At 41.5% G+C, this 25707-nt stretch overlaps 3 protein-coding genes across 4 annotated transcripts; all 3 read right to left on the bottom strand.

Moving 5' to 3' along the window:
* Positions 1-4850: 4850 nt before the first annotated feature.
* Positions 4851-6046, bottom strand: LOC133405344 (cilia- and flagella-associated protein 251-like). Its single transcript, XM_061682210.1, has one exon. It carries the CDS (start codon positions 6044-6046, stop codon positions 4937-4939), a length of 1110 nt encoding a protein of 369 aa, XP_061538194.1. The 3' UTR covers positions 4851-4936.
* A 999-nt stretch (positions 6047-7045) lies between these two features.
* LOC133405343 (uncharacterized) lies at positions 7046-10268 on the bottom strand. Its single transcript, XM_061682209.1, has 4 exons — positions 10082-10268; positions 9793-10001; positions 8651-8896; positions 7046-7192 (listed from the first exon to the last, which is right to left on the bottom strand). Exons 1-4 carry the CDS (start codon positions 10266-10268, stop codon positions 7046-7048), a joined length of 789 nt encoding a protein of 262 aa, XP_061538193.1.
* Positions 10269-11314: 1046 nt separating this feature from the next.
* LOC133405210 (uncharacterized) lies at positions 11315-24539 on the bottom strand. 2 transcript variants are annotated; one of them, XM_061681990.1, is made up of 8 exons: positions 24362-24539; positions 24065-24276; positions 19180-19425; positions 14578-14715; positions 14139-14208; positions 13933-14060; positions 13712-13784; positions 11315-12063 (listed from the first exon to the last, which is right to left on the bottom strand). In XM_061681990.1, exons 1-8 carry the CDS (start codon positions 24531-24533, stop codon positions 11618-11620), a joined length of 1485 nt encoding a protein of 494 aa, XP_061537974.1. In that variant the 5' UTR covers positions 24534-24539; the 3' UTR covers positions 11315-11617. The 2 variants fall into 2 exon arrangements, with proteins under 2 accessions (XP_061537974.1, XP_061537975.1); XM_061681991.1 differs by lacking the exon at positions 14578-14715.
* Positions 24540-25707: the final 1168 nt, after the last annotated feature.

Below are 25707 nucleotides of genomic sequence, written 5' to 3'. Positions count from 1 at the left end.
GTGAACATACCTTCAGTTTTTTTATATGGATTGAATTTCTTGTCCGGGGTGCTTTTGTGCGTCTGTGTTTTGGTTTGGAAGACCACGGTGCGGGGCTGTGGGTTTAGTCTTGGGAGAGAGCCCGATTGCGCGTTGCTTTTGCTTCCTGCAGCGTCAACCCGAGCCTTGATTGAAAAGGCCCTCTGACTCATCCTCATCGCCTTGTCGCAGATCTCACCGGGAAAGAGCACATCGAAACCGAGAGAGGCGGCCCGAAAACGGCATCGCAACTAGATGAACACACGTCAAGGCTGTGACAGGCCCAATGTGACTTGAGTGCCGCTTTCATTGTCGCCAATGATGACGCCACGATCCTCATATCAGAGCACCGAGGCAGATGACACCGACAGACATACAGCTGGACGAAACGCGTGACGTCAATGGCCGAGTTAACGCGGTCCAAAGTTTGTGTGCTGGTGTGCACTTCAAATGCCGGCCAGCTGATCGTCTAGATAGGCCCAGCGCCGCCGACGTGGCGACCATGTTGGCAGGGACGACGTTCCCATCAAAGGCAATGGACATTGCGACGAAGTCATAACCTCTTCTCATGAGGTGTACTTTTTTGTTGTTGTTGTCAACGCCAAAGTGTGTGCTATCAATGCAGGGTTTTTTTATTTTGTTTTGTTTTTTAAGCCTCCACAAAAATATTTTCTACCTGTGAATGGGGCCGGCTACACGTTGGTCTCCCCTCAAATCAAATCCGCTCATACTTCCCCAACTCTTTGTCTTCTTCGCTGACATAAAGATGATTCTGATTCTGTGTGCCCTGCCGACTGTCTGTATGTGAGACTATCGTAATGGCCACAAAGTTATTTATTGTTTAAGGAAATATGTTATTCTTTATTATTTAAGTGCCTTGAACATTTATGATTTTTTTAATCATTTGTATGTTGCTTAAGGAGTGATTTGTGGCGATGGTCAAACTACCGACAGTTCGCAACCGGAAGTGGTTCAATTTTGAGTTTCAAAACAAGAGCGTACATGAACTATGTTGGTTACTTTGCTATCTTAAAATCATTTGATAAATTTGCGTTACAAATTCTACGTATTGACCCTATCCCTATGTTATGTGCACTTGCCTATTTGTACTTTTGTTGTATTTCTCGCTTAGAAAACCACACCCACACAACTAAACATCTGCACGAAGAGAAGAAGAAAAAATAACACTTCGGAAGTACTTTGAGTGCCATACAGCGGTATGAGGAATAATCAATTAATCGACAATTAATTGATATAATATGTAATAATCAATTGATCGACAATTTATTATCAAAATTAATAACCATGTTTGATAATCAGTTAATCGAGACGAAACCTTGTTTAAATTAGAATTGTCCAAATCCTAGGAATTTCAGCCGCGCAAGAGTAAATACTAATCATTATCTATCCATCCTTTTTCCGTACCGCTTGATTTTAGCCTATTTTCTGACTTTACAGACCAAACCAGTAAATTAATCGATCAATTTGTTTGTTTGTTTTTCGATCAGTTTCTGCACTCTCAGTTTGAAATAATGTCCTGGGTTTATTTTTCATAAAGGGATGTAAATTAACAAAAAAAATCTATTCATCCATTTATTGAAAAAAATAATCGACAGATGAATCGATTATTAAAGTAATATTCAGTTGCAGTCCTAGTGCCATATTTAAGGGTTAAGCTATTAAATTTGAGTACCTTGAGCATTTGTTTTAGTTTAGTGCTCATTTGTGTATTATTGTTATTAGAGTGGTCCAGTTCACGTGATTTGATCATGGGTGGTAACGTCACAGTGGCTGGAGGAGCAATGTTTGCAATGCTATTGGTAGGTGACTGTGTACAGGATTATAAATTTGTTCCGCTGTGTACTTTAATGACGAGTAGTGACACACAACTAAGTAATAGTGCCTTGTTAGCAATGGCTGTTACCTGCTATTCCCGAGTGTGTTTTTAGAGTGAATGTAGTTAAGTAGTGAAGGATACCACATAGCAACTGCTAAATTGGCATCATTATAAATAATGATAATAAAATAAAAATATGATGTCACGAGCGGCACGGTGGACGACTGGTTAGAGCGTCAGCCTCACAGTTCTGAGGACCAGGGTTCAATCCCCAGCCCCGCCTGTGTGGAGTTTGCATGTTCCCCCCGTGCCTGCGTGGGTTTTCTCCGGTTTCCTCCCACATCCCAAAAACATGCATTAATTGGAGACTCTAAATTGCCCGTAGGTGTGACTGTGAGTGCGAATGGTTGTTTGTTTGTATGTGCCCTGCGATTGGCTGGCAACCAGTTCAGGGCGTACCCCGCCACCTGCCCGATGACAGCTGGGATAGGCTCCAGCACGCCCGCGGCCCGAGTGAGGAGAAGCGGCTCAGAAAATGGATGGATGGATGGATGAAGTCACGATGCCGCCTTAACATTTCTGCCTGCCCCCTCACGTAGTATGCATGCCGAGACCCGGTCCTGCCTTTGAAAAGTTATTCCCAGTTCCCTTGTTGTTATTGTACAGCGTTGTGTGCAATAGTATGCAGCACAAATGTGTTTTTGTTTTTCTTTCGGTTTTCTTGCCTTCTACATACATGGGATGCGCTGACGACTTTGACCCTACTTTTGCATCACCGTAGGCACGCAGCCCAAAAGAGGCATGTCAAACATATTTGGAGAGAGAATCTGTCTTTGTAAATACTTGACACTTGTAATATATATTTTTATTTTTTTAGATAATCTACCTATTCATATCTGTGGTCTGAATCCAACAACTACTCCTCAGTTGAAAATGCGATAGTGTAACTATTTCAAATGATTTCTCAAACTAATTACATTAAATTACAGTTGGATTACTTTTTCTTAATTTTGAATAAATACATCAACAGGACCCTTGGATGTTTCCTCTAAAAAAGCGGATACATTATTTTAGATATAACCACATATTTGTTCTTTACACAGATAATAAACTGAAAAAAAAATGATGAAATGTAAATGCATTTGTGTTAGTTGCATTATGTGTACAGCGTGTGGAAAACCACCATACCATACCATGTTGACATACTGACAATTCACTTAAGTCCCTCCCCCGTCTGCACGGCGCTGCCTGACGCTGGCTGCTCATTGGTCAGTCGCCGAAGTGAGTGACAGCGTTGGCGAATCGCAAATCACATGGCAGTACATTTAATGAAAAGTAACTGGCGGATCGCAAATCACATGGCAGTACATTTAATGAAAAGTAACAATAAACCAGCATACTATGAAATTACTGTTGTCATCTGGTTTATTATTTGTTTGAAGAAAATGAAACAGCAATGTGCAAAAATAATTTGTACTACAAAAACTAAGTTCAACAACAAATTATATAAAAATAAACCTAATATACAAAAACAGTATTAAATAAAATAAATACAATTTCAAGCAAATTAAGTAACTTACCTGACAAAAAGTCTTAAAATGGTAAAAAAAATACAATAAAACTTTTTTAAAAATATGTAAAAATGTCCAACAACTTTAGAAATTATTTTTTTAAATGAATCACTTTAATCCAAATGTTTTAGTTTCTGTTCACCTGTCACCCCCTCCCCCAACACATTGCAGATTTTTAAGCAATCTTTTATCCTGTAATGTCCAAATTTAATTGCACGTCTTTAGTGTAGCTCTACGTTGTGCTGGGCAGCACTTAAGGTCTACTGGAATATCCATCCATTTTCACACCGTGCCGCCCTACTGGAATATATGCAGCATAATAGAACCGCAAAAAGAATGGGGGTAATGTATTACGCAATATGCTTGTGGGTAATGTATGCTTTTTGTATTGGTTGCTACTCTGAGTTAATTTAGGAGTGGTTTGAAGGTTTATAATTACTGTAACATCGTTGCCTATTTCAATTGGCGTTTTGCATTGTGTAAGCACTGAGCTAGCAGATTTTAATTAGAATTACAGTACATGGTTTATGTCAACATTTTGGTGTTTGAGCATATAGTTTAGTTCTTTTACAGTAAACTTCAAATGGGAGTGACAAAAACATAAATAAATAAATAAAAAAGCCTGATCAACATTTTGGTGTTTGAGCATATAGTTTAGTTCTTTTACAGTAAACTTCCAACTGGGAGTGACAAAAAAAAATAAAATTTAAAAAACTGGAGCAAGCACACTTTACCTCTTAATTGGAGAACTGTGCAAGGACAAGTCTTTTAATTTCTCCAAGGACATTATACGAGCCTCCAATTTTTTGACAGCAAGTAAAGGCGAACAGGCACCAAAAAAGTGTTTTAATAGGTTTAAGTGGTAAAAGCGTGTGGCGGGGGGTTATACAGTATGTTCTCTATATTCCGGGTGGGTCTGCAACGTATCGGGTTCACTGTACTTATTTTTCATTTGACTGGTTTAAATTTTTGGATGAGAAGGGTTTTTCCAAATATTTAGGGTAATTATGAAATTTCAAGGTTACAGACAGCACGCAATGAAATTTTTTTTCTCAGCAGCATAAGAATACTTTACCACCCGGCACAGGAAGACATGCTCATTTACTGAAAAAGGCCACATTGGTCACCAGCAAAATCAATGAGTTACCGTACTCCTCTGGTGGCTTCCACTCCAGTGCTGAAGGTGGTAATAATGTGCATTACAAAGTGATTTAATGATTGCTCCCTTGGTTCATGTTATATACATCTCTAGTGTTTCATTGAAATTAATTAGAAGTTTTTGCATAATCCTGTTCTCAAACAAACCAGGAAGTTGCATGTAAACAAACCATGAAATTAATGATAGAAGTCATACATATACACAATAACACAATAATATGTCTTGTGCCCTCAAGTGTCTTTACACATCCCAGAAAAGCAATGGAGTCAATTGGGCACAAAGTGTAGTAGCAAAGGAATTGCATGTCTATCTCGATGGAGAGCCAGTGTTCACTCGCTCGTTAGTATTACTCTAAGTCCATGAAGGTGAGTCGGTATGTTTGGAATCCAAATCCGAGCAGTCACTGGCGGCATCCGGTTGGCTCGTCTGTTCGTCACTCAGATAGATGTCTTCCAGCATTTCTGCAGAACGTCTCCGATTGCGACAGTAAAGGGTCTCCTCTTTCACCGGCATGTTTGCCCCTTTATAAGACCTCAGGTTCACGCCGCTGTAGGCTGGCTTGCCCAGGTGCAAGTTCTTAGTAACTGGGGTAAAGTTGTATTTACGTCGAATTTTGGGCCGCGAGCATCGTTTTGGTTCACGTGGTGTTACCACCTGAGGCTCGTTAAGAATGCATGACAAAGAGCATTGTTTGTTTGTCCTAATGTCTTTCTGATCTCCTTTCTCCTTTCTCTTTTCCTGTTGTTTTACCTCCTCCACCGTCACAACTTCCACCCCCGCCTCATCCTCTTCCTCGTCGTCCACCTCCTCTTCTTCGCTTTCCTCTTTCTCTACCCTCTTTTTCTTTACCTTGTCCTCTTCATCTCTATTTTCCTGTGCCTCTTCCAACTCATTCTCCTCCTCCTGTTCTACTACCTGCCTCTCCTCTTCCTCTCTCTCCTCCTTCACCTTCTTGTCCCCTTTCTCTTCCTCCTCATTTTCCTCATCCTCCTCCCACTCCTCCGCATTCCCCTCCCACTCCTCCTCCTCTAACTCCCCCTTGTCCTCCTCTTCTTTCTCATAGTCTCGCTCCTCCTCATCGTAATCATATTCCCCTATGGTCTCCTCAAACTTCTCCCCAAAACTCGTTTCCTCCGACTTCTCTTCTTTTTCCTCAGTTTCGTCCTCCTCCCCATTTTGGTCCATTCCCTCATCGTCATATTCTTCCTCATCATGCTCCTCCTTTTCCTCCTTGCCTTCACAGTTCTCTTCTGACCTCTCCCCCCCTTCTCTATCCTCGTTCTCATCTTCCCCCTCCTCTTCCTCTTCCCCTTCCCCCTCCTCTTCATCTTTACTCCCTTCCTTTTCCTCCTCTTCCTCCTCACTCTCCTCTGACTCCTGCGTATCTTCTGATAAGTGCTTCCTTTCCTCTTGGTGGTGATGGATATCCCCATAGGCTGAAACTAACAAATGGATTTTCATAAATTCACATATTTTATTTCCAAATTCACCATTATTAAAATAGCATGTTTGATCAAATTGGCTTAATACCTAAATTTATTAGATTTTCTAACAGTTTTCACCCATTTACAGTTTTTTGATATTTATGCTCACTTTACTTATTTCTAATGTTTTTTTACCGTCATTCTGGTTTTGATGTTTGTTTGCAGAGAATTTGAGTGCTGAGAAAGACACCTAGAGTAAATTTAATACTGTATAATTATCATACCTCTCTTAATTTAGGAAACCTCCACTATGAACACCCTGCATATAGGGACCCAAACACAGTTTTGCCCGATCAAGGTTTCAAACTATACTGTATGTTAAGTGGCAAAATGAACAAATGAAATTTATTTGGACCGGTATTGTATTAACTGGCATGAGTGGCTCACCTGCATTTGTATCAGAATGGTTCTGGTTGTTCTTTCTCCTTTGTTCAGTTGTGCGAGATTTATGTCGTAGATAATCCTGGACAACAATGATCAACACTCTTATTAACACTTTCTTAAGATGACTTGACAGTTAATGTTAATAACACATGCATACACATAGGAAACAAACAATACATAAATGAGGGGGGGGAAAAATTAAAAATCAAACAGTAATTATTTTAATAATGTACCGAGCTGTCAGGGCTCTGCCACCTTTGGAGCTTCTCGTCAGTCTCCGAAATGTCTGACTTCATCCGATCGTCAGCCTCACTGGTTGTCCAGACACGTTCTTCCGTCTGGACCATCTTGCTTTGTTTGGCTGTGAATCACAAATGTGTGTTAAACACTGACAGCTAACAAGAATTGCAAAGACAAGTCATTATGCAGCTGTACCTTTTCTTCCATGTTTTCGCAATCGGATAGTATTAATATTATTTGTCTCTGCTTCTCTTGTTCTGTCCGGCTTGGATAAATAATTGAAACAGAAAAATATGAAGACTATTACAACCCAATGTTATCAGTAATGCAACCATGTACAACCACACGTCTCTCAACTTACTTGTGTTTTCTTGGATAATTCACAAACTGCAGTTTGTAGACCGAGAGACATCACATTGGTTCTGAACATCTTTTTGTATTCTGTTGCTACTTGGCGATTGAGTGAGCCTTGAAGCAACATGTTACTCTTCTCCAAGAACTACAGTACATGATGGAAAAAAGAAAGAAAAAAAAAAAAAAAAAAAAATCACACAAACATCTCTTATATTATCATTTACAATGACCATGAAGTCTACTAATGCTGGCATCTATTACCACTTAGCACAAACATAGAATGTTGAATGGAGTGCATGTACAAACCCCAATTCCAATGACGCTGGGACGTTGTGAAAACGTAAATACCTGTAAAAACAGAATACAATGATTTGCAAATCCCTTTCAATCTATACTCAATTGAATACACTATAAAGACAATATATTTAATGTTCAAACTGATAAACTGTTTTTTGGGGGGATTTTTTTGCAAATAGTCACTCATTTAAATTTGATGCCTGCAACACGTTCAAAAAAAGTTGGGACTGGAGCATGTTTACCACTGTGTTACCTTCCGTTTTAACAACAAAATACATCCATTCTCAATACCGCTTATCCTGTTTAGGGTCGCGGGGTACTGGAGCCTATCCCAGCTGAGTTTGGGCGGAAGGCGGACTACACCCTCAACTGGTCGCCAGTCAGTTGCAGGGCACATATAGATTTGGACAACCATCCGCACTCACATACACACCTGTTGGAATACTTGCTCACACAGTTGTTCACAAAGTGGTAAACCTCGCCCCATCCTTGCTTGTGAACAACTGAGCCTTTCACTGATGCTCCTTTTCTACCTAGCCATGAAACTTACCTGTTTTCAATTAACCTGTGGAATGTTTCAAACAGGTTTTATTTTTTTAGCATTCCTCAACTTTTGTCTTTTGTTGCCTCCTTCCCAACCTTCAATTCAAAATGAGAGAATATTTGCAACAAAACAATAACATTCATCAGTTTGAACATGAAATGCCTTTGTAGTGTATTTAATAGAATGTAGGTTGAACAGGATTTGCAGATCATTGTATTCTGTTTTTATTTACATTTTACACAAATCTCCCAACATCATTGGAATTGGGGTTGGTACTATACTATATTAAAGACATTTGGAGGAGTTCATCTCATTATTGGAGTTACACACATTCAGACAATGATAGATGTTGACGTATATTGATAGCCCGCTGAATATGAACAAAAACAAAATAAAGGCGCTCAAGTTCATATATAGTAGGGGAGGGAGACTCATACCTGACAGCCAAGAGCGTCACTGGGCACCATTTTAACCACACCAAAATTCAGGAAAACCGAAATGGTGAAACAGTTTTAACGCTATATCTCCACAATTCACAGTCCAATCAGATTCCAGCTTCTATGTGCTGCCATGTTAATGTAATCTACGCAGTGCCTTCATTGCTGTAAATATTGGCCCATGCCACATACACACAAGTGTAATGGCCGTTTTATTTTAACCAATCAGATTTAAAATTCAACAAACAGGGCCACCTGGAGAGTCACTGGTAGTGTAGTGTTGCATTCGCCTGACTTCAGTGCAGGCAGAGCTCCTAAAACATACCTGTATCCTCCTCTCCTTCTCTTCCAGATGTATAGTGAACTCAGTGAGCCTGCGGGTAAGTTCCTCCTTCTCCAGCAGGTTGGGATTCTTGTTGACCCTCCACTGAAGGTGATTGATCCTGTCTTTGCAGTCCAACAACTCTCTCTCTGTGCTTTGCAGCTTCCTTGCCAGCTTATCGCGGCTCGAGCGCGTCTCAGAGAGCAACCTCCGCAAAGCTTTCACTTCGTTTCTGTGCTGGTCTTGTATCTAAAAGATCGTCTGTGGTCAATCTCAGGGAACACATATCAAGACATAAAACCATACACACCCGCATTTACGCCATCACTGATTGGGAACTGAATCCATGCAGCCTGCACGGAGCATGTGAACCACTACATCATCAGTGACCAACTACTTTTTGTTTGCCATTTTACTTCCTGAGTACTTCTCTATATGCAAAATCACTTATTGTGCTCACTGAAGTAAGTACTTTACGATACTTAAGTAGATTTTTCAGGCATCTGTACCTTACAGGAGTATTCGTTGTTCTGATATTTTTTTCACTTTTACTCCCTACATATTTGTCAACCTTGGTTGAGATCTTGGGCACTTATGAAGTGGGGTGGGGGGACAGCAACCACATGGGGGAATGTGAAACATGGCGCATTAATGACAGCAACAGATTCAGAGCAAGATATTCCCGATCTCTGGCCTTAAGAGTCTTTTTTATGTTGTCGGCTACAGGAAAGATGCATGGCAAAAGTGTTGCCTTGTGCTCACCTAAAAAAGTACCAGCTTCTCGCATACAAAAATTCTTCATCTGAAAACATCTGTATTTTATCAGTTGCTGGCAGTTCAGTCCTCACTATCCTGTCAGAATTTAGCTTACTGCAAATATGTGTCCAGTCATTTTTTTCCTCCTCACTATGAAAGTTAATAAAAGAGGAAAAAGAGGGTTTTTTTCCCCAAAAGATTATAAACAAATGTATACAATTATCACTATAAAATCATAGTATACCAGTAAAAAAAAATTAACATTTCAGAGTTGAATCAGTGATTGTACCAAGTTGTACTTCTTACACTACTTCTACTTAAATACAGCGTGTTTCAGTCAGTTATGTGTGAACAATACCAGAGCAAATCATGCAGAAAATGCCACCCACCTGAGAAATGCTCCCTTCCAACTCTTGAAATTGCTGCAGCGCCACCGTGTGGCGATGCAGAACGTTCTTCAACAGTTTATTCTCCGTCTTGGAATCTTGCAGTTGCTGTTGCAGCACATAATTCTGATTCTTTAGCTCCTTAATGTTGTTTGTAGACTGCTGCCTCAATCTGGCGGTGTCCCTGATTGGTGGCAACTTCAGCTTGGAGGCTAAACGGATCACAGGGTTGACACGATAAAGTTAATTGTTGACAGATTTATAGCTAACTGCACCGTGTTTAATTGAATACCTTCGGAGCGTCTGTAAGGATTCAGCTTGTCCTCTTGGGGTTTGTACACATATGACTTAGTTGGCAAGGGGCGTTGACTGGGAAGGAGTCTGGGCAGTGAGCACGTTTGGAATGACTCTTTGTTGTACCTCGCCGCATCCCCTTCAGCCCCAGACCTCGGTACAAAGTCCCGCTGGTTCACACTCATCGCTCCCTTGCAAAAGCTCTTTCCTCCTTTCTAAAGACGCATTGGAAAAAATTCAACGCAGACGCGAGAGGCGGCCAGACGCCAATGGCAATCCACGGCTAACGTTACATGGCTGTGAAGCTCCAAATCCGACTTCAGTGTCGCTTTTAATGACGCGATTGGTTGTAACCTCATATCAGAGCACAGATACAGACGACGCCTATTCTTATACAGGTGGACGACGCGGGCGACATCATACAGGTGGTATGACGTCAGCACTTGGCGGTTGGGCGTGGCAACGACGCCCTCTCGCATTCATTTTAATTTTGCTACTTGATGTCAAATCATGCCAAGTGTTTGCATTATTATTTCCCCCCCATGGAAATGTACTGCTTACAAGAAGTTAGTAATATTGGACTTTTGGGTGACATTTCAGGATGAACCAAAAAAAAAGTACTATGACCTACACGTTATAATAAATAATAAATTGGTTATTGGTTAAATAAATCCTAATAATAAGAGTTTCAACGGCATGCCTCGCTCCCCCTCGCCTATTCATTTATGTAAGAGTGGGGGGCCCTTAGCGATACTGTATGTTTCATGGAGGCTCCAAAAATGTAAGCATTTAAAAGTAACAGCAATCTAAGCATTGTAGACTGAAAACTAAAAGTAAAATATCTCACCCTTTAAAAACACCTGACGGACACATAATCGGGAAGCGGAAGTTACTTGCAAAGCATTGCCATAAATACTAACCATTGTGTACCACCAGAATCAGAGCAGTATGTTTTGTATTGTAATTGTATATTGGCACAGCATCGACTTGGTAACATTATTTTGGGCAAGATATCGATGCTTGTGTTGCTCATATTGTACTGAGGAACCAGAAACTTTATTGGTTGCAATACGTTTCATTTTGAGTTCTATGATTGTCATACTTCCCCTCTTTACAGTCATTGTTATCCTTCTGTGGTAGTGTCACAAAAAAATTCAATATTGTATGCTAACTGACCCGAAGTCTCAAGTTGTTAGCTGACATTGCACAAGATGTAACAAATGATGAGGGATTGAAGTTTTATTTTACTTTTGAGGCAGTTGTACAAAAACATTTCGGGAAATTATGATTTATGTTCTGTCCCACTCTACTACATGTGTTTAGTTGTCATGCCAACATGTTTTATAAAGTTATGCTGAACACACGACAGAACAGTCTGCTCTTACAAGTATCAAAATTATTTGAATTTTAACAAATCCAAATGCAAACAAATATGGAAATGAAGGTCACAACAACTTCTAGCTACATTTAAGAGAGCCAATTATGACTTTCCTGAATGAGGAGACTTCGCAACACTGTTCAACATGTAGAAATATCAACTCCATGTGTGTGAACCACTGGGAGACTCAAAATTGTCATCATGATTTGAGGTAAAAGGACCTAGCTCCATTTGGGTAGCCGGGCAGTCATATTGAGGGGCTTCTTCTTCTTCTGTATTGATGACTGATTTCCAACTTGGTGAGTTTCTAAGAGTCTGACTGTCATGTGACCTCTGGTCCAAACCGCTGTAGGCTGGTTTCCCCAAATGCAGATTTTTAGTCACTGGTGTGAACGCGTACTTACGGCGAAATTGGATGTGTTTGTGTCCTTTTTGTTGAGGTGGTGTTGTGGCGATAGTGTGAGCAAATATGCAAGAGCCTGGACACTGTTGCGTCCAATCCTGATCCTGGTCCTCGTCTACAGGCTCCTGTGAAGCCTCTGTTACCTTGTTTCTTTCACTGCAGTCTCCTGCCATTTGGCGATCAGGGATTTCCTTAAAGTCTGAAACAGAGTTTTTTGTGGGGTTATTTAAAAATATATATTTGAAGGGCAAAATGAACAAAGGTAAAATATTTGGTGCACTAAGAACTGTCTCCGGCTTGGTTGTTTGTGTGATATTTCAAAAACCACCTCAAACTGCTGACCATACACAGTATCCTTATACAGTGGCCTCCGCCGTGTCTCAATTACTGAAGTCACCGTACCCTCACCTCAAGGGGCAGTGCCACTAAGTAGCTGTAATTACTATCACTAGTCATGTTTCCACAAAGTTGTTCACTTTTCTCCAGTTCACCACACAAGGATTTGGTCAATATTTACAGCGTGGCTGTTTAGGCCCTATGCCAATTACCCAAAGAAACATGTTTTCGGAATGTGAGAGAAAGCCCAAGTACCCGGAGAAAAGCCACACAAGCAGCGGGAGAACATGCAAACTACACGCAGGAAGCCCGGAGACAAGATTCAAACCTCAAACCTTAGAACTGTGATAATTAATAATAATTTATATTATCCAGTTCATATGCAGTTCAGGGTGTACTCCGCCTCTCGCCCGAAGTCATTTGAGATGGGTGCCAGCACACCCATGATCCGAGTGAGGATAAGCGGTTCAGAAAATGGATGGATGAATATGCAGACCGGTACAAGTTCTTATACAAGCAAAGCACGTGTTCCTTGCAGTACAGTTTACAAGATTCATGAGAGCCAGTACATTGGTATCACACCCATTCGATTACAGATTCATTGTTTTGTTTCATGCAATATTGTGTCTCCGATTGGTGTCAAATTAGATTGAATTTTAATTGGATTAAATAATAAAATATTTTATAATTTTAACTGAGTTTGATTTAAATGATGATTTTGTTTGTTTGATTCAATGATTTCAATCAAACAACCCCGACGGACAGCAGTCCTTATACAAGCATTTTTTAATTTATTTTTTTTAGCAAATAAAGGTCTCTTCTCAAAGAAACATCAACCTGGTATTGTTTTGCCTCGTGGTAAAACATTGCTCGGGCAACTAATTTCCACAAATAAAGGCCTCCTCTAAAAATAATTCTGTTTACCCTAGTAAATCATTGCCCCGGCCACTTTTTGAGGAATTTGAGGTGTGTTTCCCCATTTTGTGCAAAGTTGGAGCATCGGCAACGGAACAACCCATTTGCTTAAAGGTGCCAATACAAAGAATTTCCACTTATTTTTCAAGCCAGAGACAACAGACTGCAACTGTTTTACACACTGTATGAATGTACAGTATAAGTTGATGCTGATCTAAACTTGGGGTACAACTGTTCAGCCTTGGCAGAGCTCTGTACCGCATTGATGCTACCTTTGGTCTTGTTTTGTATTCTGAGAAGTTTGAAATGCCTGCTATGTAGTGTTAAGTAAATGAGTGTGACTCCCTTGGAAAAGTAAACGTTTCTTTTTCCTCAGCGAATTATTTTTAAAATTCCACTGATGATTAGACTCGCCTGTGGTTTAATTAAAAAGTAGTTTGTGTGTGCACAGTGACAAATCTCTTTGGAAATCAATAGCTCACAATTATTGGAGTATTTTGTAGTGTAAAATGCAAATATTTATTCCAAAACTAACTAATCTGTTCGGGTGTATTTATGTTGAGCACAGTGTGATATTGGTAGCATTATTGGCTTACTTGTAAATTTCTCCGTTTGCTCCACATTCCTCTTAAGGTATTTAACGACGAATGACCCCACTGGTACATTATCCTGGAAAACAGTCAACAACAGTCATCAACATTCTATTCATTAGCTATACGAATGGCAAGCATATATTTGATGTGGGTTAAAAAGTGCATCACATATAATTTTTAAAAGGCAAGCCCAAACTCAACCTTTAGTTATTAGAATCACATACTGTGCTGGTTGATCTCAGCCATTTTCGCAGCTCATCGTCAGGCTCGGAAGAATCCGACTTGACCGGACTCCCATCCTCACTGGGTGTAGAGACTATTTCATCAGTCTGGACCATCTTGTTAAATGTTTCTACAAATTAAAAATGAATCGACATAACAGTCTCACCTAATAACACCACCAAAGTGGAGATGTACTAAGGTACTGTACCTTTTTTGTATGCCAAATGTTGGAATCTGAGAGCAGGTAGGTTGTGGTGATCCAGTTCTTTCTGTCGTTCCTGTTTGAATAAAACAACACCAATATACAGTATTATATGATTTTAACTGTCAGCATGGTAGGTTAATTGAAGACTCTAAATTGCCCGTAGGTGTGAACGTGAGTGCGATTGGTTGTTTGTTTATGTGTGCCCTGCGATTAGCTGGCAACCAGTTCGGGTGCACCCCACCTCCTGCCCGATGATAGCTGGTATAGGCTCCAGCACTCCCGCGACCCTTGTGAGGATAAGCGGCTCAGAAAATGGATGGATGGATGGATATATTAGAAAGCTGGGAATCATATTTCAGTGTAATCAAGCTGAAATTACACATATCCCAATAAATGGGGTATCTATAATTTAATATGAAGCACACAACTGTTTTTAACTTACTTGAATTTCTTTGGTTAACTCATAAACTCGTGCTTGCAGACAGTAGAACACATCGTTGGTCTTGGACAGCTTTTTTTGCTCTTCTGCTATGTGGCGATGGAGTGTGCTTTGAAGCAACTTGTTATTCCTCTCTAATTCCTTTAACAAATTATACAATTGAAAGTGAGTAATAACCACAACCATCATTTGTACACTTGTTCAACATCAATGTATGCACCTGTTCACAAAGTACAGATCAATGTCTCCTCCAGTAGTTTTTCATGTTTGATAAATGATGGGGAGCCGAAATAAACGTTTAGGTATGGTTATGAAGAACTGTGTCCCAAATCAGGGGGCTGCACCACGCCTTTGCAATGTATGGAAACCCCTCCACAGCCATCTCCAAAAGTTGTCATTTCTCCTTAAAAGGGACACCTTTTTGAGAGGGGGATTTAAAATAAACAACTCAGATAATTGGTCGCATGATACTAGTCCACACCCTCATAACTCAGATTGTGGCTGTCGGAATATGGCTATGTTCAGAGCTAATCACATTTAAACTCCTGTATAAAGGGGGTCAGCACACACCTGCCACCATTTAAAGCGCTACTGATGAACCCCAAATAAATAAAGTTCGGTGTGGAAACACTATTTAGTTTCATGGTGTGCATATTTATGCAACCAAGTTATGTTTTGTTTTTCCACTTAAAATATATGTTTTAGTTAGTTGAGTTGTACAGGTCAGAAGTCCCAATAATGGGTGAAAAAAGGTTTTAAATTATTCTCATTTCAAAAACTAATTTCTTTATATCACAAAACCCTGACAATTTAACACACGCGTGTAGACTTTTTAAAGCCACTATAAAAGCATGCAACGTACATCATTTGGAGCAGTTCAGAGTGAATATTTATCTAATAACATGAAAAAACAAATGTGTAAACAAGCGATAAAGAGATTAAATGGTAAATGGACTGCACTTTCAGTGGGTACAGAATGTATTCAGACGGCCATACATTTTTTGCTCTTTGTTATATTGAAGCCATTTGCTAAAATCATTTAAGTTATTTTTTTCCCACATTAACGTACACACAGCACCCCGTATTGAGAGAAAAAAACAGTAATTGTTGACATTTTTGCTGATTTATAAAAAAAAAAAAAAACTGAAATATCCATCTATCCATCCATTTTCAACACCGCTTATCCTGGTTAGGGTCGCGGTACGCTGGAGCCTATCCCAGCTGACTTCGGGCGAAAGGCGGACTACACCCTGAACTGGTCGCCAGTCAGTCGTAGGGCACATATAGACACGGACAACCATTCGCACTCACATTCACACCGTCACTGAGTGGGAACTGAACCCACGCCGCCTGCACCAAAGTCAGGCGAGTGTACCACTACACCATCAGTGACTAAACTGAAATATTACACACCATAAGTATTCAGCCCCTTTGCTGTGACACTCATATATTTAACTCTGGTGATGTCCATTTCTTCTGATCATCCTTAAAATGGTTCTACACCATCATTGGAGTCCAGCTGTGTTTGATTATACTGATTGGACTTGATTAGGAAAGCGACACCCCTGTCCATCTAAGACCTTACAGCTCACTCTGCATGTCAGAGCAAATGAGAACCATGAGGTCAAAGGAACTGCCTGAAGAGCTCAGAGACAGAATTGTGGCAAGGCACAGATGTGGCCAAGGTTACAAAAAAAATTATGCTGCACTTAAGGTTCCTAAGAGCACAGTGGGCTCCATAATCCTGAAATGGAAGACGTTTGGGACGATCAGAACCCTTCCTAGAGCTGGCCATCCGGCCAAACTGAGCAATTGGAGGAGAAGAGCCTCGGTGAGAGAAGTAAAGAAGAACCCAAAGATCACTGTGGCTGAGCTCCAGAGATGCAGTCGGGAGATGGGAGAAAGTTCTAGAAAGTCAACCATCACTGCAGCCCTCCACCAGTCGGGGCTTTACGGCAGAGAGAAATAAGATTATCTGGTCTGATGAGACCAAGATAAAAATTCCATCCATCCATCCATTTTTCTGTACCGCTTATCCTCACTAGGGTCGCGGGCGTGCTGGAGCCTATCCCAGCTATCTTCGGCCGAGAGGTGGGGTACACCCTGAACTGGTCGCCAGCCAATTGCAGGGCACATATAAACGAACACCCATTCACACTCACATTCACACCTACGGGCAATTTAGAGGCATCAATTAACGTACCGCACGTGTTTTTGGGATGCCCGGAGAAAATATCATGTATCCAATACAGTCCCAACAGTGAAGCATGGTGGTGGCAGCATCATGCGGTGGGGGTGCTTTTCAGCCGCAGGGACAGGGAGACTGGTTGCAATTGAAGAAAAGATGAATGCGGCCAAGTACATGGATATCCTGGATGAAAATCTTCTCCAGAGTGCTTAGAACCTCAGACTGGGCCGAAGGTTCACCTTCAAAAAAGACAATTACCCTAAGCACACAGCAAAAATACCGAAGGACTGGCTTCAGAAAAACTCTGACTGTTTTTGAATGGCCCAGCCAGAGCCATGACTTAAACCCAATTGAGGATCTCTGGGAAGACCTGAAAATGGTTGCCCACCAACGTTCACCATCCAACCTGACAGAACTGGAGAGGATCTGCAAGGAGGAAAGGCAGATGATCCCCAAATCCAGGTGTGAAAAACTTGTTGCATCATTCCCCAAAAGACTCATGGCTGTATTAGCTCAAAAGAGTGCTTCTACTAAATACTGAGCAAAGGGTCTGAATACTTATGGCTGTATGATATTTCAGTTTTTCTTTTTTAATAAATCTGCAAAAATTTCAACAATTCCGTTTTTTTCTGTCAATAAGGGGTGCTGTGTGTACATTAATGTGGAAAAAAATGAACTTAAATGATTTTAGCAAATGGCTGCAATATAAAAAAAGAGTGAAAGATTTATGGCCGTCTGAATACTTTCCGTACCCACTGCATATAGCGGTCTATCGACACGATCACAGTGCCCAAAGCGCTTTACAAAACCTCACATTCACCCACTCACACACACATTCATACACCAATGGGCGACTGCTGCCATGCAAGGCGCTGCCAGGCCCACTGGGAGCAAATTAGGGTTCAGTGTCTTGCCATAGAACACTTTGACATGCGAACAGTCTTAGCCAGGATTTGAACAAACAACCTTTCCATCACTGGACAACCTGCTTTACCAACTGAGCCACAGCCACCCAAATGGTAAATGGACTGCACTTTATATAGCGCTTTATCTACACTATCACAGTGCCCAAAGCACTTTCCAAAGCCTCACATGCACCCATTCACACACCAACGGCGACTGCTGCCATGCAAGGCGCTGTCAGGCCCACTGGGAGCAAATTAGAGTTCAGTGTCTTGCCCAAGAACACTTCGACATGCGGACAGTCGGATCCGGGATTCAAACCAGTTACCCTTCGGTCACTGGACGACCCGCTCTTCATACTGAGCCACAGCCGCCCTTGTTACATTAGTAAATTCCATTCATTAGTAAAGGTATGAATATGTGCAGATTGTTACAGATGTCTTTTGCTAGTCAAAATTGGCTGTACTAAGTTTTGCTCTGACCAACCAATCAGAGGACTGACGTCATCGAGGGCCAGGCTGGCCCGATCAGGATAAATTTGAAATCTAGATTGGTTAAACAAATAGTCCCATTGCTGATATCTTAAATTACATAGGCCATCACTACTTATTCTAAAGGCCCTGGGCAGATTAGATTGACATTGCAGCACATCAAGGTTGAAAATGTATTGGAGAAAAAAGTCCACAATCCAAATACACTACTGGAAGCATGAAATGAAGAGAATAAATTTAAAGTTGGGAATAAATTAATGCAATTTTAAGGAACAAATATTACAATTGAGGTTGTAAATGTAGCTCAGAGCTTCTGATAAGTCTTTAGGCCAGCAGAGAAGCCTTGCCGCCCTGACGTCGCATCACTGGTTAAAATACAGTCGTGCATGACTGTATTGTCTATTATGTATATTTGTCCCAAAAAAAATCCTTGTCTCACTAATCTGGAATTTAGCAAATAGAAATAATGTTGGTAATACTAATTGACCTAAAACAGTAAATGTTTAGTCTGATTTCATTTCATGTCAGACAGTCAAGACAAAAAAGCAGAATGTACCTTTTTATAGTCATGCTCAAAATATTTTCAGCACAACTGTATAGATTAGTGTGTCCTGGATATTAAGCTTTGTCTATTGAGTAAGTAATAAACTATCCCCCAGTGACTACAATTCTCTTATTTCATCCCTTCCCAAATCAATCACATTCCACATTTAATAGATTTTACAACCAAGTGACATCATCACCTAACTATCAGCCACATTGCTACGCTTATTGGATCTAGTCTTCTTGATGACAGTGTGGCTGGACTACTAGCTTTTTACAGGGAACAAACAAAGGCTTAAGTTACCGAATATGCTTCCTCGTCCAATAAAACGCTCTGAGTCTGAATGATTGAGAACATTCACATTGTACTAATTTGTGGTTAAGTGATTTACAGTTTTTCTATCTATCACACCCATTCTTTAGTGCTGATATGCAGTCTGGTACTCTACCTCGTGAGCCATATGCTGCTCCTAAACATACCCATATCCGCTTGTTTTTCTCCTTCAGATCTATGGTAGCCTCATCCAACCTGCAACTGAGCTCTTCCTTTTCCAGCATGGAGGGATTATGTAGGATCTGCAATTCGAGCTGCAGGATCTTGTCTTTTGAGTCCAACAACTCCTTCTCGGAGTCCTGCAGCTTCTTTGCCAGCACGTCACAGCTGGAGCGCGTCTTCCTGAGCAAGTTTCGCATGCCCTTGACCTCGTTGATGTGCTGATCTTGTATCTAGGAAAATGTATTGAGATATGCATTTTTGTCTGATATCATACAAGGTGTCAAAAACACATTAGGAACCCTGGATTGATCAAAGACAGGGGTGAAGCTGTGTGTATGTTTCTGTGTATGTCACTTAACTTATTCACTGCCATCCTTCCCAGTTAACATGGATATTTGACTTCTAAAGCCGTCAATGGCAGTGAATGTGTTAATTGTAGTCTACCAGATATACATTTTCTATTTAATACAGAGCAGTGCCCATCCATCCATTTTCTAAAGCACTTGTCTTCATTCAGGTCATGCTTATACTGGTAGCTATTTGCAGGACGCAATGAGAAACAACCCACAGACACTCACATTCTATTGTTAATTTCGAACAGGGGTGCCCAATCCGTCGATCACGATCAACCGTTCAATCACGAAGGTTGTTATGGGTATTGTCTGACGTCAATGTGGCGGAGCTCAGTGTGTGTGTGGCATTTGTGTGTGTGTGTGCACAACTCCGCATGAGTGGGTCGGAGTTGCGCTACTGAGGAATTGATCATGTGAGGTACGTGTGTGCGTGTGTGTGTGTGTGTATTGTTGGGCAGGTGTAGCAATGGCGACTGGGAATAAGTTAGCAAGCCAAAGAAATTCAGGAACAAATGAAAAAGAAAGTAATTGAGATATATCTGTGTGGAAAAGGGTATAAAGCCATTTCTAAAGCTTTGGGACCCGAACGAACCACATTGAGAGCCATTATCCACAAATGGCAAAAACAGTAGTGAACCTTCCCAGGAGTGGCCGGCCGACCCAAATTACTCCAAGAGCGCAGCAACGACTCATCCAAGAGGTCCCCAGAGACCCCACAACAACATCCAAAGAACTGTACGCCTCACTTGCCTCAGTTAAGGTCAGTGTACATGACTCCACCATAAGAAAGAGACAGAATGCCAAGACGAAAACCAGTGCTGCACAAAAATAACATTATGGCTCGTATCAATTTTGCCCAAAGACATCTTGATGATCCCCAAGACTTTTGGGAAAATACTGTGTCACCTGACAAGACAAAAGTTTTACTTTTTGGAAGGTGTGTGTCCCATTACCTCTGCTGTAAAAGTAACATTGCATTTCTGAAAAATAACATAACATAATAATAACATACCAACAGTAAAATATGGTGGTGGTAGTGTGATGGTCTGGGGCTGTTTTTCTACTTCAGGACCTGGAAAACTTATCGTATTTTCACGACCATATGGTGCACTTAAAAGTCGTAAATTTTCTCCAAAATGGACGGTGCGCCTTATAATGCGGCGCGCCTTATGTGTGCATCAAACCTCTTTTAGTGGAGACCTTGGTGCTCTGTCACACAGATCTGAACTTGTCTTGCGATACCAAGGGGATTATGTTGGGGTGGCTTTGGCTCAGCAGGTAGAACAGGTTCGAATCCCTGCTACGACTGTCCGCATGTCTAAGTGTCCTTGGGCAAGACACTGAACCCTAATTTGCTCCCAGTGGGCCTGGCAGCGCATAGCATGGCAGAAGTAGCCCATTGGTTTATGAATGTGTGTGTGTGAATGTGAGGCTTTGTAAAGCGCTTTGGGCACTGTGATGATGTAGATAAAGTGCTATATAAGTGCAGTCCATTTACCATTTATTTTTCCTAAGATATCAAATACACTACATTTTTTAATGTATCTCAAGATTCAAGTTAACTTTGCTGGTTGCATTCCTTAACCGAAGAGCGCTGATGTCCGTATGATTGGGAAGCTTTTATTTTGAAGATGGCTTTCGCTGCGAGTTGGCGACCTATTACCGTAATGCCTAGTATGAAATAAATTAGGGGCGGCAAGCTTACGAAGCACAGTTTAAACTGCAAGCTATCAGTTACACGAAGGAACATGGGAATCGAACAGCCACGAGAGAATTCAAGATCAACGAATCCATGGTTCGCAAGTGGAGGAAGCAGGAAAACGAGCTTCGCCAAGTCAAGAAGCCGAAGCTGAGAAAAAAAGAAAAACAAAACGCGGAAACAAGGCGAGGTGGCCCAAGTTGGAAGACCAACTAGAGCAATGGATTAATGAACTCCAACCGCTGGACGTCGGTGTAAACAGGGCGTTCAAAGTGAAGTTGCGAGCGCCGTGGGAGCGATGGATGACAGATGGCGAACACAGCTTTACTAAGACGAGGTGGCAGCGCCGGGCGAGTTACGCCACAATTTGAGAATGGATTGTCGATGCTTGGGCTAACGTGTCTGCTTGCACTGTTGTTCGAGCTTTCGTAAAAGCCGGCATCATTTCTGAGGAACCGCACGGCAACGAGACTGACTCGAACCTGGCGTGTTTGATTGAGAACTTGCCCAGCTGTTCATTTGGGATATAGAATATGAGGACGTTGATGGATTTGTGGATGAGGATTGATAAAAATATAACGTGAATACATTGTTAAATACTTCAATAAAGTACACTCGAACTCAGTTTTGCTCCCGCTGCCTTTTTAAAAACATTGTTTTCGCGTGCATGCATGCTACTGTATGTTTTAAGCTAGCCTATGTTTTACCATGCCAGCGTCCAATAATACGGTGCGCCTTATGTGTGTGTTAAATACAGAAATAGGCCCCGTAACTGAGACTGCGCCTTTTAATACGGTGCGCCTTATGGTCGTGAAAATACGGTAAATGAATACTAAAAAATCCTGAAGGAGAATGTCCGGCCATCTGTTTGTGACCTCAAGCTGAAACAAACTTGGGTTCTGCAGCAGGACAATGATCCAAAACAAACCAGCAAGTCCACCTCTGAATGGCTGAAAAAAAAACCAAAATGAACGCTTGATTACAATGGTTGCTGCTAAGGGTGGTCCAACCAGTTATTAGGTTTATGGGGCAATCGCTTCTTCACACAGGGCCATGTAGGTTTTTTTCCTCACTTAATAAAAACCTTCATTTAAAAACTGAATTTTCTATATACTTGTGTTGTCTTTGACTAATATTTAAATTTGCTTGATGATGGGAAACATCTAGGAGAAGAGAAAAATAAGAAATCAGGAAAGGGGTAAACACTTTTTCACAACACTATATGTGTGTGTGTGTGTGTGTATATATATATATATATATATATATATATTTACATGTAGTCAACATGGGACTGCACTTCATCCTAGAACACCTCGACAGTGCAGGGACCTACGCGAGGATCCTGTTCGTGGATTTCAGCTCAGCGTTCAACACCATCATCCCTGAACTCCTTTCATCCAAGCTTCTCCAGCTCAGCGTCCCACCTGCCATCTGCCAGTGGATTTACAGCTTTCTGTCGGGCAGGACACAGCAGGTCAGGCTGGGGGAGGCCACCTCATCCACACGCAGCATCAGCACTGGGGCGCCCCAAGGTTGTGTCCTCTCTCCGGTGCTCTTCTCTCTCTACACGAACGACTGCACCTCAGCGAACCCGACTATCAAACTCCTGAAGTTTGCAGATGACACCACTGTCATCGGCCTCATCAAGGACGGTGACGAGTCTGCATATCGACAGGAAGCGGAGCGGCTGGAGCTGTGGTGCGGCCGACACAACCTGGTGCTGAACACGCTCAAGACTGTAGAAATGATCGTGGACCTCAGGAGGCATCCTTCGCCACAGCTCCCCCTCACGTTGTCCAGCTGCCTTGTGTCAACCGTCGAGACCTTCAAGTTCCTGGGAATTACAATCTCTCAGGACCTGAAGTGGGCTACCAACATCAACTCCGTCCTCAAAAAGGCCCAGCAGAGGATGTACTTCCTGCGGCTTCTGAGAAAGCACAGCCTGCCACCGGAGCTGCTCAGACAGTTCTACACAGCGGTCATCGAATCAGTCCTGTGTTCTTCCATCAGAGTCTGGTTTGGTGCTGCTACAAAAAAGGACAAACTCCAACTGCAACGGACAATCAAAACTGCTGAAAGGATTGTCGGTACCCCCCTACCCACCATTGAGGACTTGCACGCTGCCAGAACTAAGACAAGGGCGTGCAAAATCCTCTCGGACCGTCTGCACCCCGGTCACCAGCTCTTCCAGCTCCTTCCCTCAGGTAGGCGCTACCGATCAATGCAAACTAGAACTAGTAGACATTCCAACATCTTCTTCCATCTTGCAATCAACTTCTTGAACACCTAACCTATAATTCCATTACAACAAGCTGGCAATTTTTTGACTTGAGTTCGTTGTCACATTTCTGTGGGGCCAATTTTGTATTACTCGTGCACTCACTGTAGTTGTCTCGCCATGCTGCACTATTTGCATATACTGGCCACTCATGCCAGAGTAGCATCTGCTCCATTTGCACACTGATTGAGGAGTATCTGTAACATTTGCACAACCAACATTGTCCCAGATGATCGCACTACTCGTCACTTTAAACTGCATACACTCCTTGAAGTCTCAGCGCCCTTTGCACAATGGTCATTGCACCGGACTATTGCAATATTAGTCATTCGAACTGCTCTAAGTGCCAGAGGACTCTGCATCTTTTTCCACAATTGTTTTTTGTCAATGTCTTTATGTCTCCAAAGTGTTCTGTAAATTGACTGTCTGTTGTACAAGAACGGCTCCAACTACCGGAGACAAATTCCTTGTGTGTTTTGTACATACTTGGCAAATAAAGATGATTCTGATTCTGATTCTGATGAATAGATGTCACCAACCTGAGATAAATTGCCTTCTAATCGTTGGTATTCCTGCACTGCCACCGTGTGTCGATGGAGGACATTTTTCATCACTTTGGACTGCGTCTTGACTACCACCAGCTCCAGCTGTAGGTCACCGTTTTGTCTCTTTAGATTTTTAATTTTGAGGTTTTTTGTCAGTTCATAAGTCTTTGGTTCCTCGCTGATCGGAGGGAACTTCAGCCGGTAATCTAAAATTATTGTTTTATTAAGGAGAACGTTGACATTGGATGCTTATTCAAAACGGTCATCGTGTCACCAAATGAAATACTGTACCTCCACTCCTGTATGGAACCAGCATGTCCTCTAAGGTTTTGTGTGCATGGTACTTGTTTTGCCCGGTGAAGATTGCTGGCAGAGAGCAAGCTGGAGATGCTTTTCCATTGCACATTGCAGCATTGCCTTCTTCCCTCGTTTTCGGTCCCAAGTCCGGCAGGTTCACACTCATCGCCTCCTTGCAGGACGAAGTTAAAAAAAAAAAGAAAAAAAAAAAAAAAAAAAAGACAATACAACCTACTTAACACACCACCAACGCAGCCACACTTCAAACTTGAACGCCTCCAACCACCGAACCCGACTCGAGCCTTTATTGTGTCATTAAGTCAAAACAAAGAGTGAGGGGAAATGTCACTAACGTCCGTAAATGGGTGTGATATCACGTGACCACGTTGTTGACGAAGCAAGACGCTGTGTTGATTTTAAAACGCACAGATAGGGTTAAAAAGGTTTGTGTAGATAAATTGTATTTTAATAACATAATTGTCTTTTTTAAATTGTATTAATTATCCTAATACAGTATGATTATTCTAAACAGTTATTAGAACTAATGTTAAACGTATATGTAAAATATTCCTATTTATTGTTATTTAGTTTCATATTTACATTAAATCATTGTTTAATGGCATAAATACAAAATAAAAATGTATAAATACATTTAACTAACCAGTTTTAGGGAAAACAGCTGGATTAAGCCAACATATTACAGGACTCAAGATAATGCTCTAAATGCTCGTGGACTGGATTAAAGAATGGAGTGTGTGACGTGCCGCAGGCCATAACTTTCACACCCAAAAAATACAAAAACATCACATTAATTCAGAGTTGCCTTAACATATCAATTGCAATTAGCCCAACACAATGAGTCACTATGTTATTAAATGTGTTTGTTCTCACAGCAGTAATTTTGCCATAGCGAAACCAGAAATCATAGAACAGAAACATCCATCGATTTACTACACCGCTTATACTGTTCAGGGCCACTGGTGAGCTGGAGCCTATCCCAGCTCGGCGGAAGGCAGACTACACTCTCGACTGGTCGCCAGTCAATCTCAGGTTGCATAATAGAGACGTACGACCAGTGGTGTTGCTAGGGCTATTGTCGGGAGGCTGAAGCCCCCCTAGAAACTTCTCAAGCTCCCACAGAAAATATTTGGTGTCTTCGTAGCACCCCTAAAATACATTTGGGTTTCCACAAAATTACCCTCCACCTCTCCAACACCCCCACTCTGGATGATAAAAACTAACATTCACTATTATGAGCAAGTACACTGGCTACAATAGTGCCCCTGATGTCCTTATAAAGGTCTTTGGTCTTTCCCATGATGGAGAGGTTAGTGTCTGAT

Source organism: Phycodurus eques, chromosome 7 (assembly GCF_024500275.1).
Source record: "Phycodurus eques isolate BA_2022a chromosome 7, UOR_Pequ_1.1, whole genome shotgun sequence".
Taxonomy (NCBI): Eukaryota; Metazoa; Chordata; class Actinopteri; order Syngnathiformes; family Syngnathidae; genus Phycodurus; species Phycodurus eques.
Note: the sequence above shows the minus strand (reverse complement) of the source record. Positions and strands in the feature narration are given on the sequence as shown.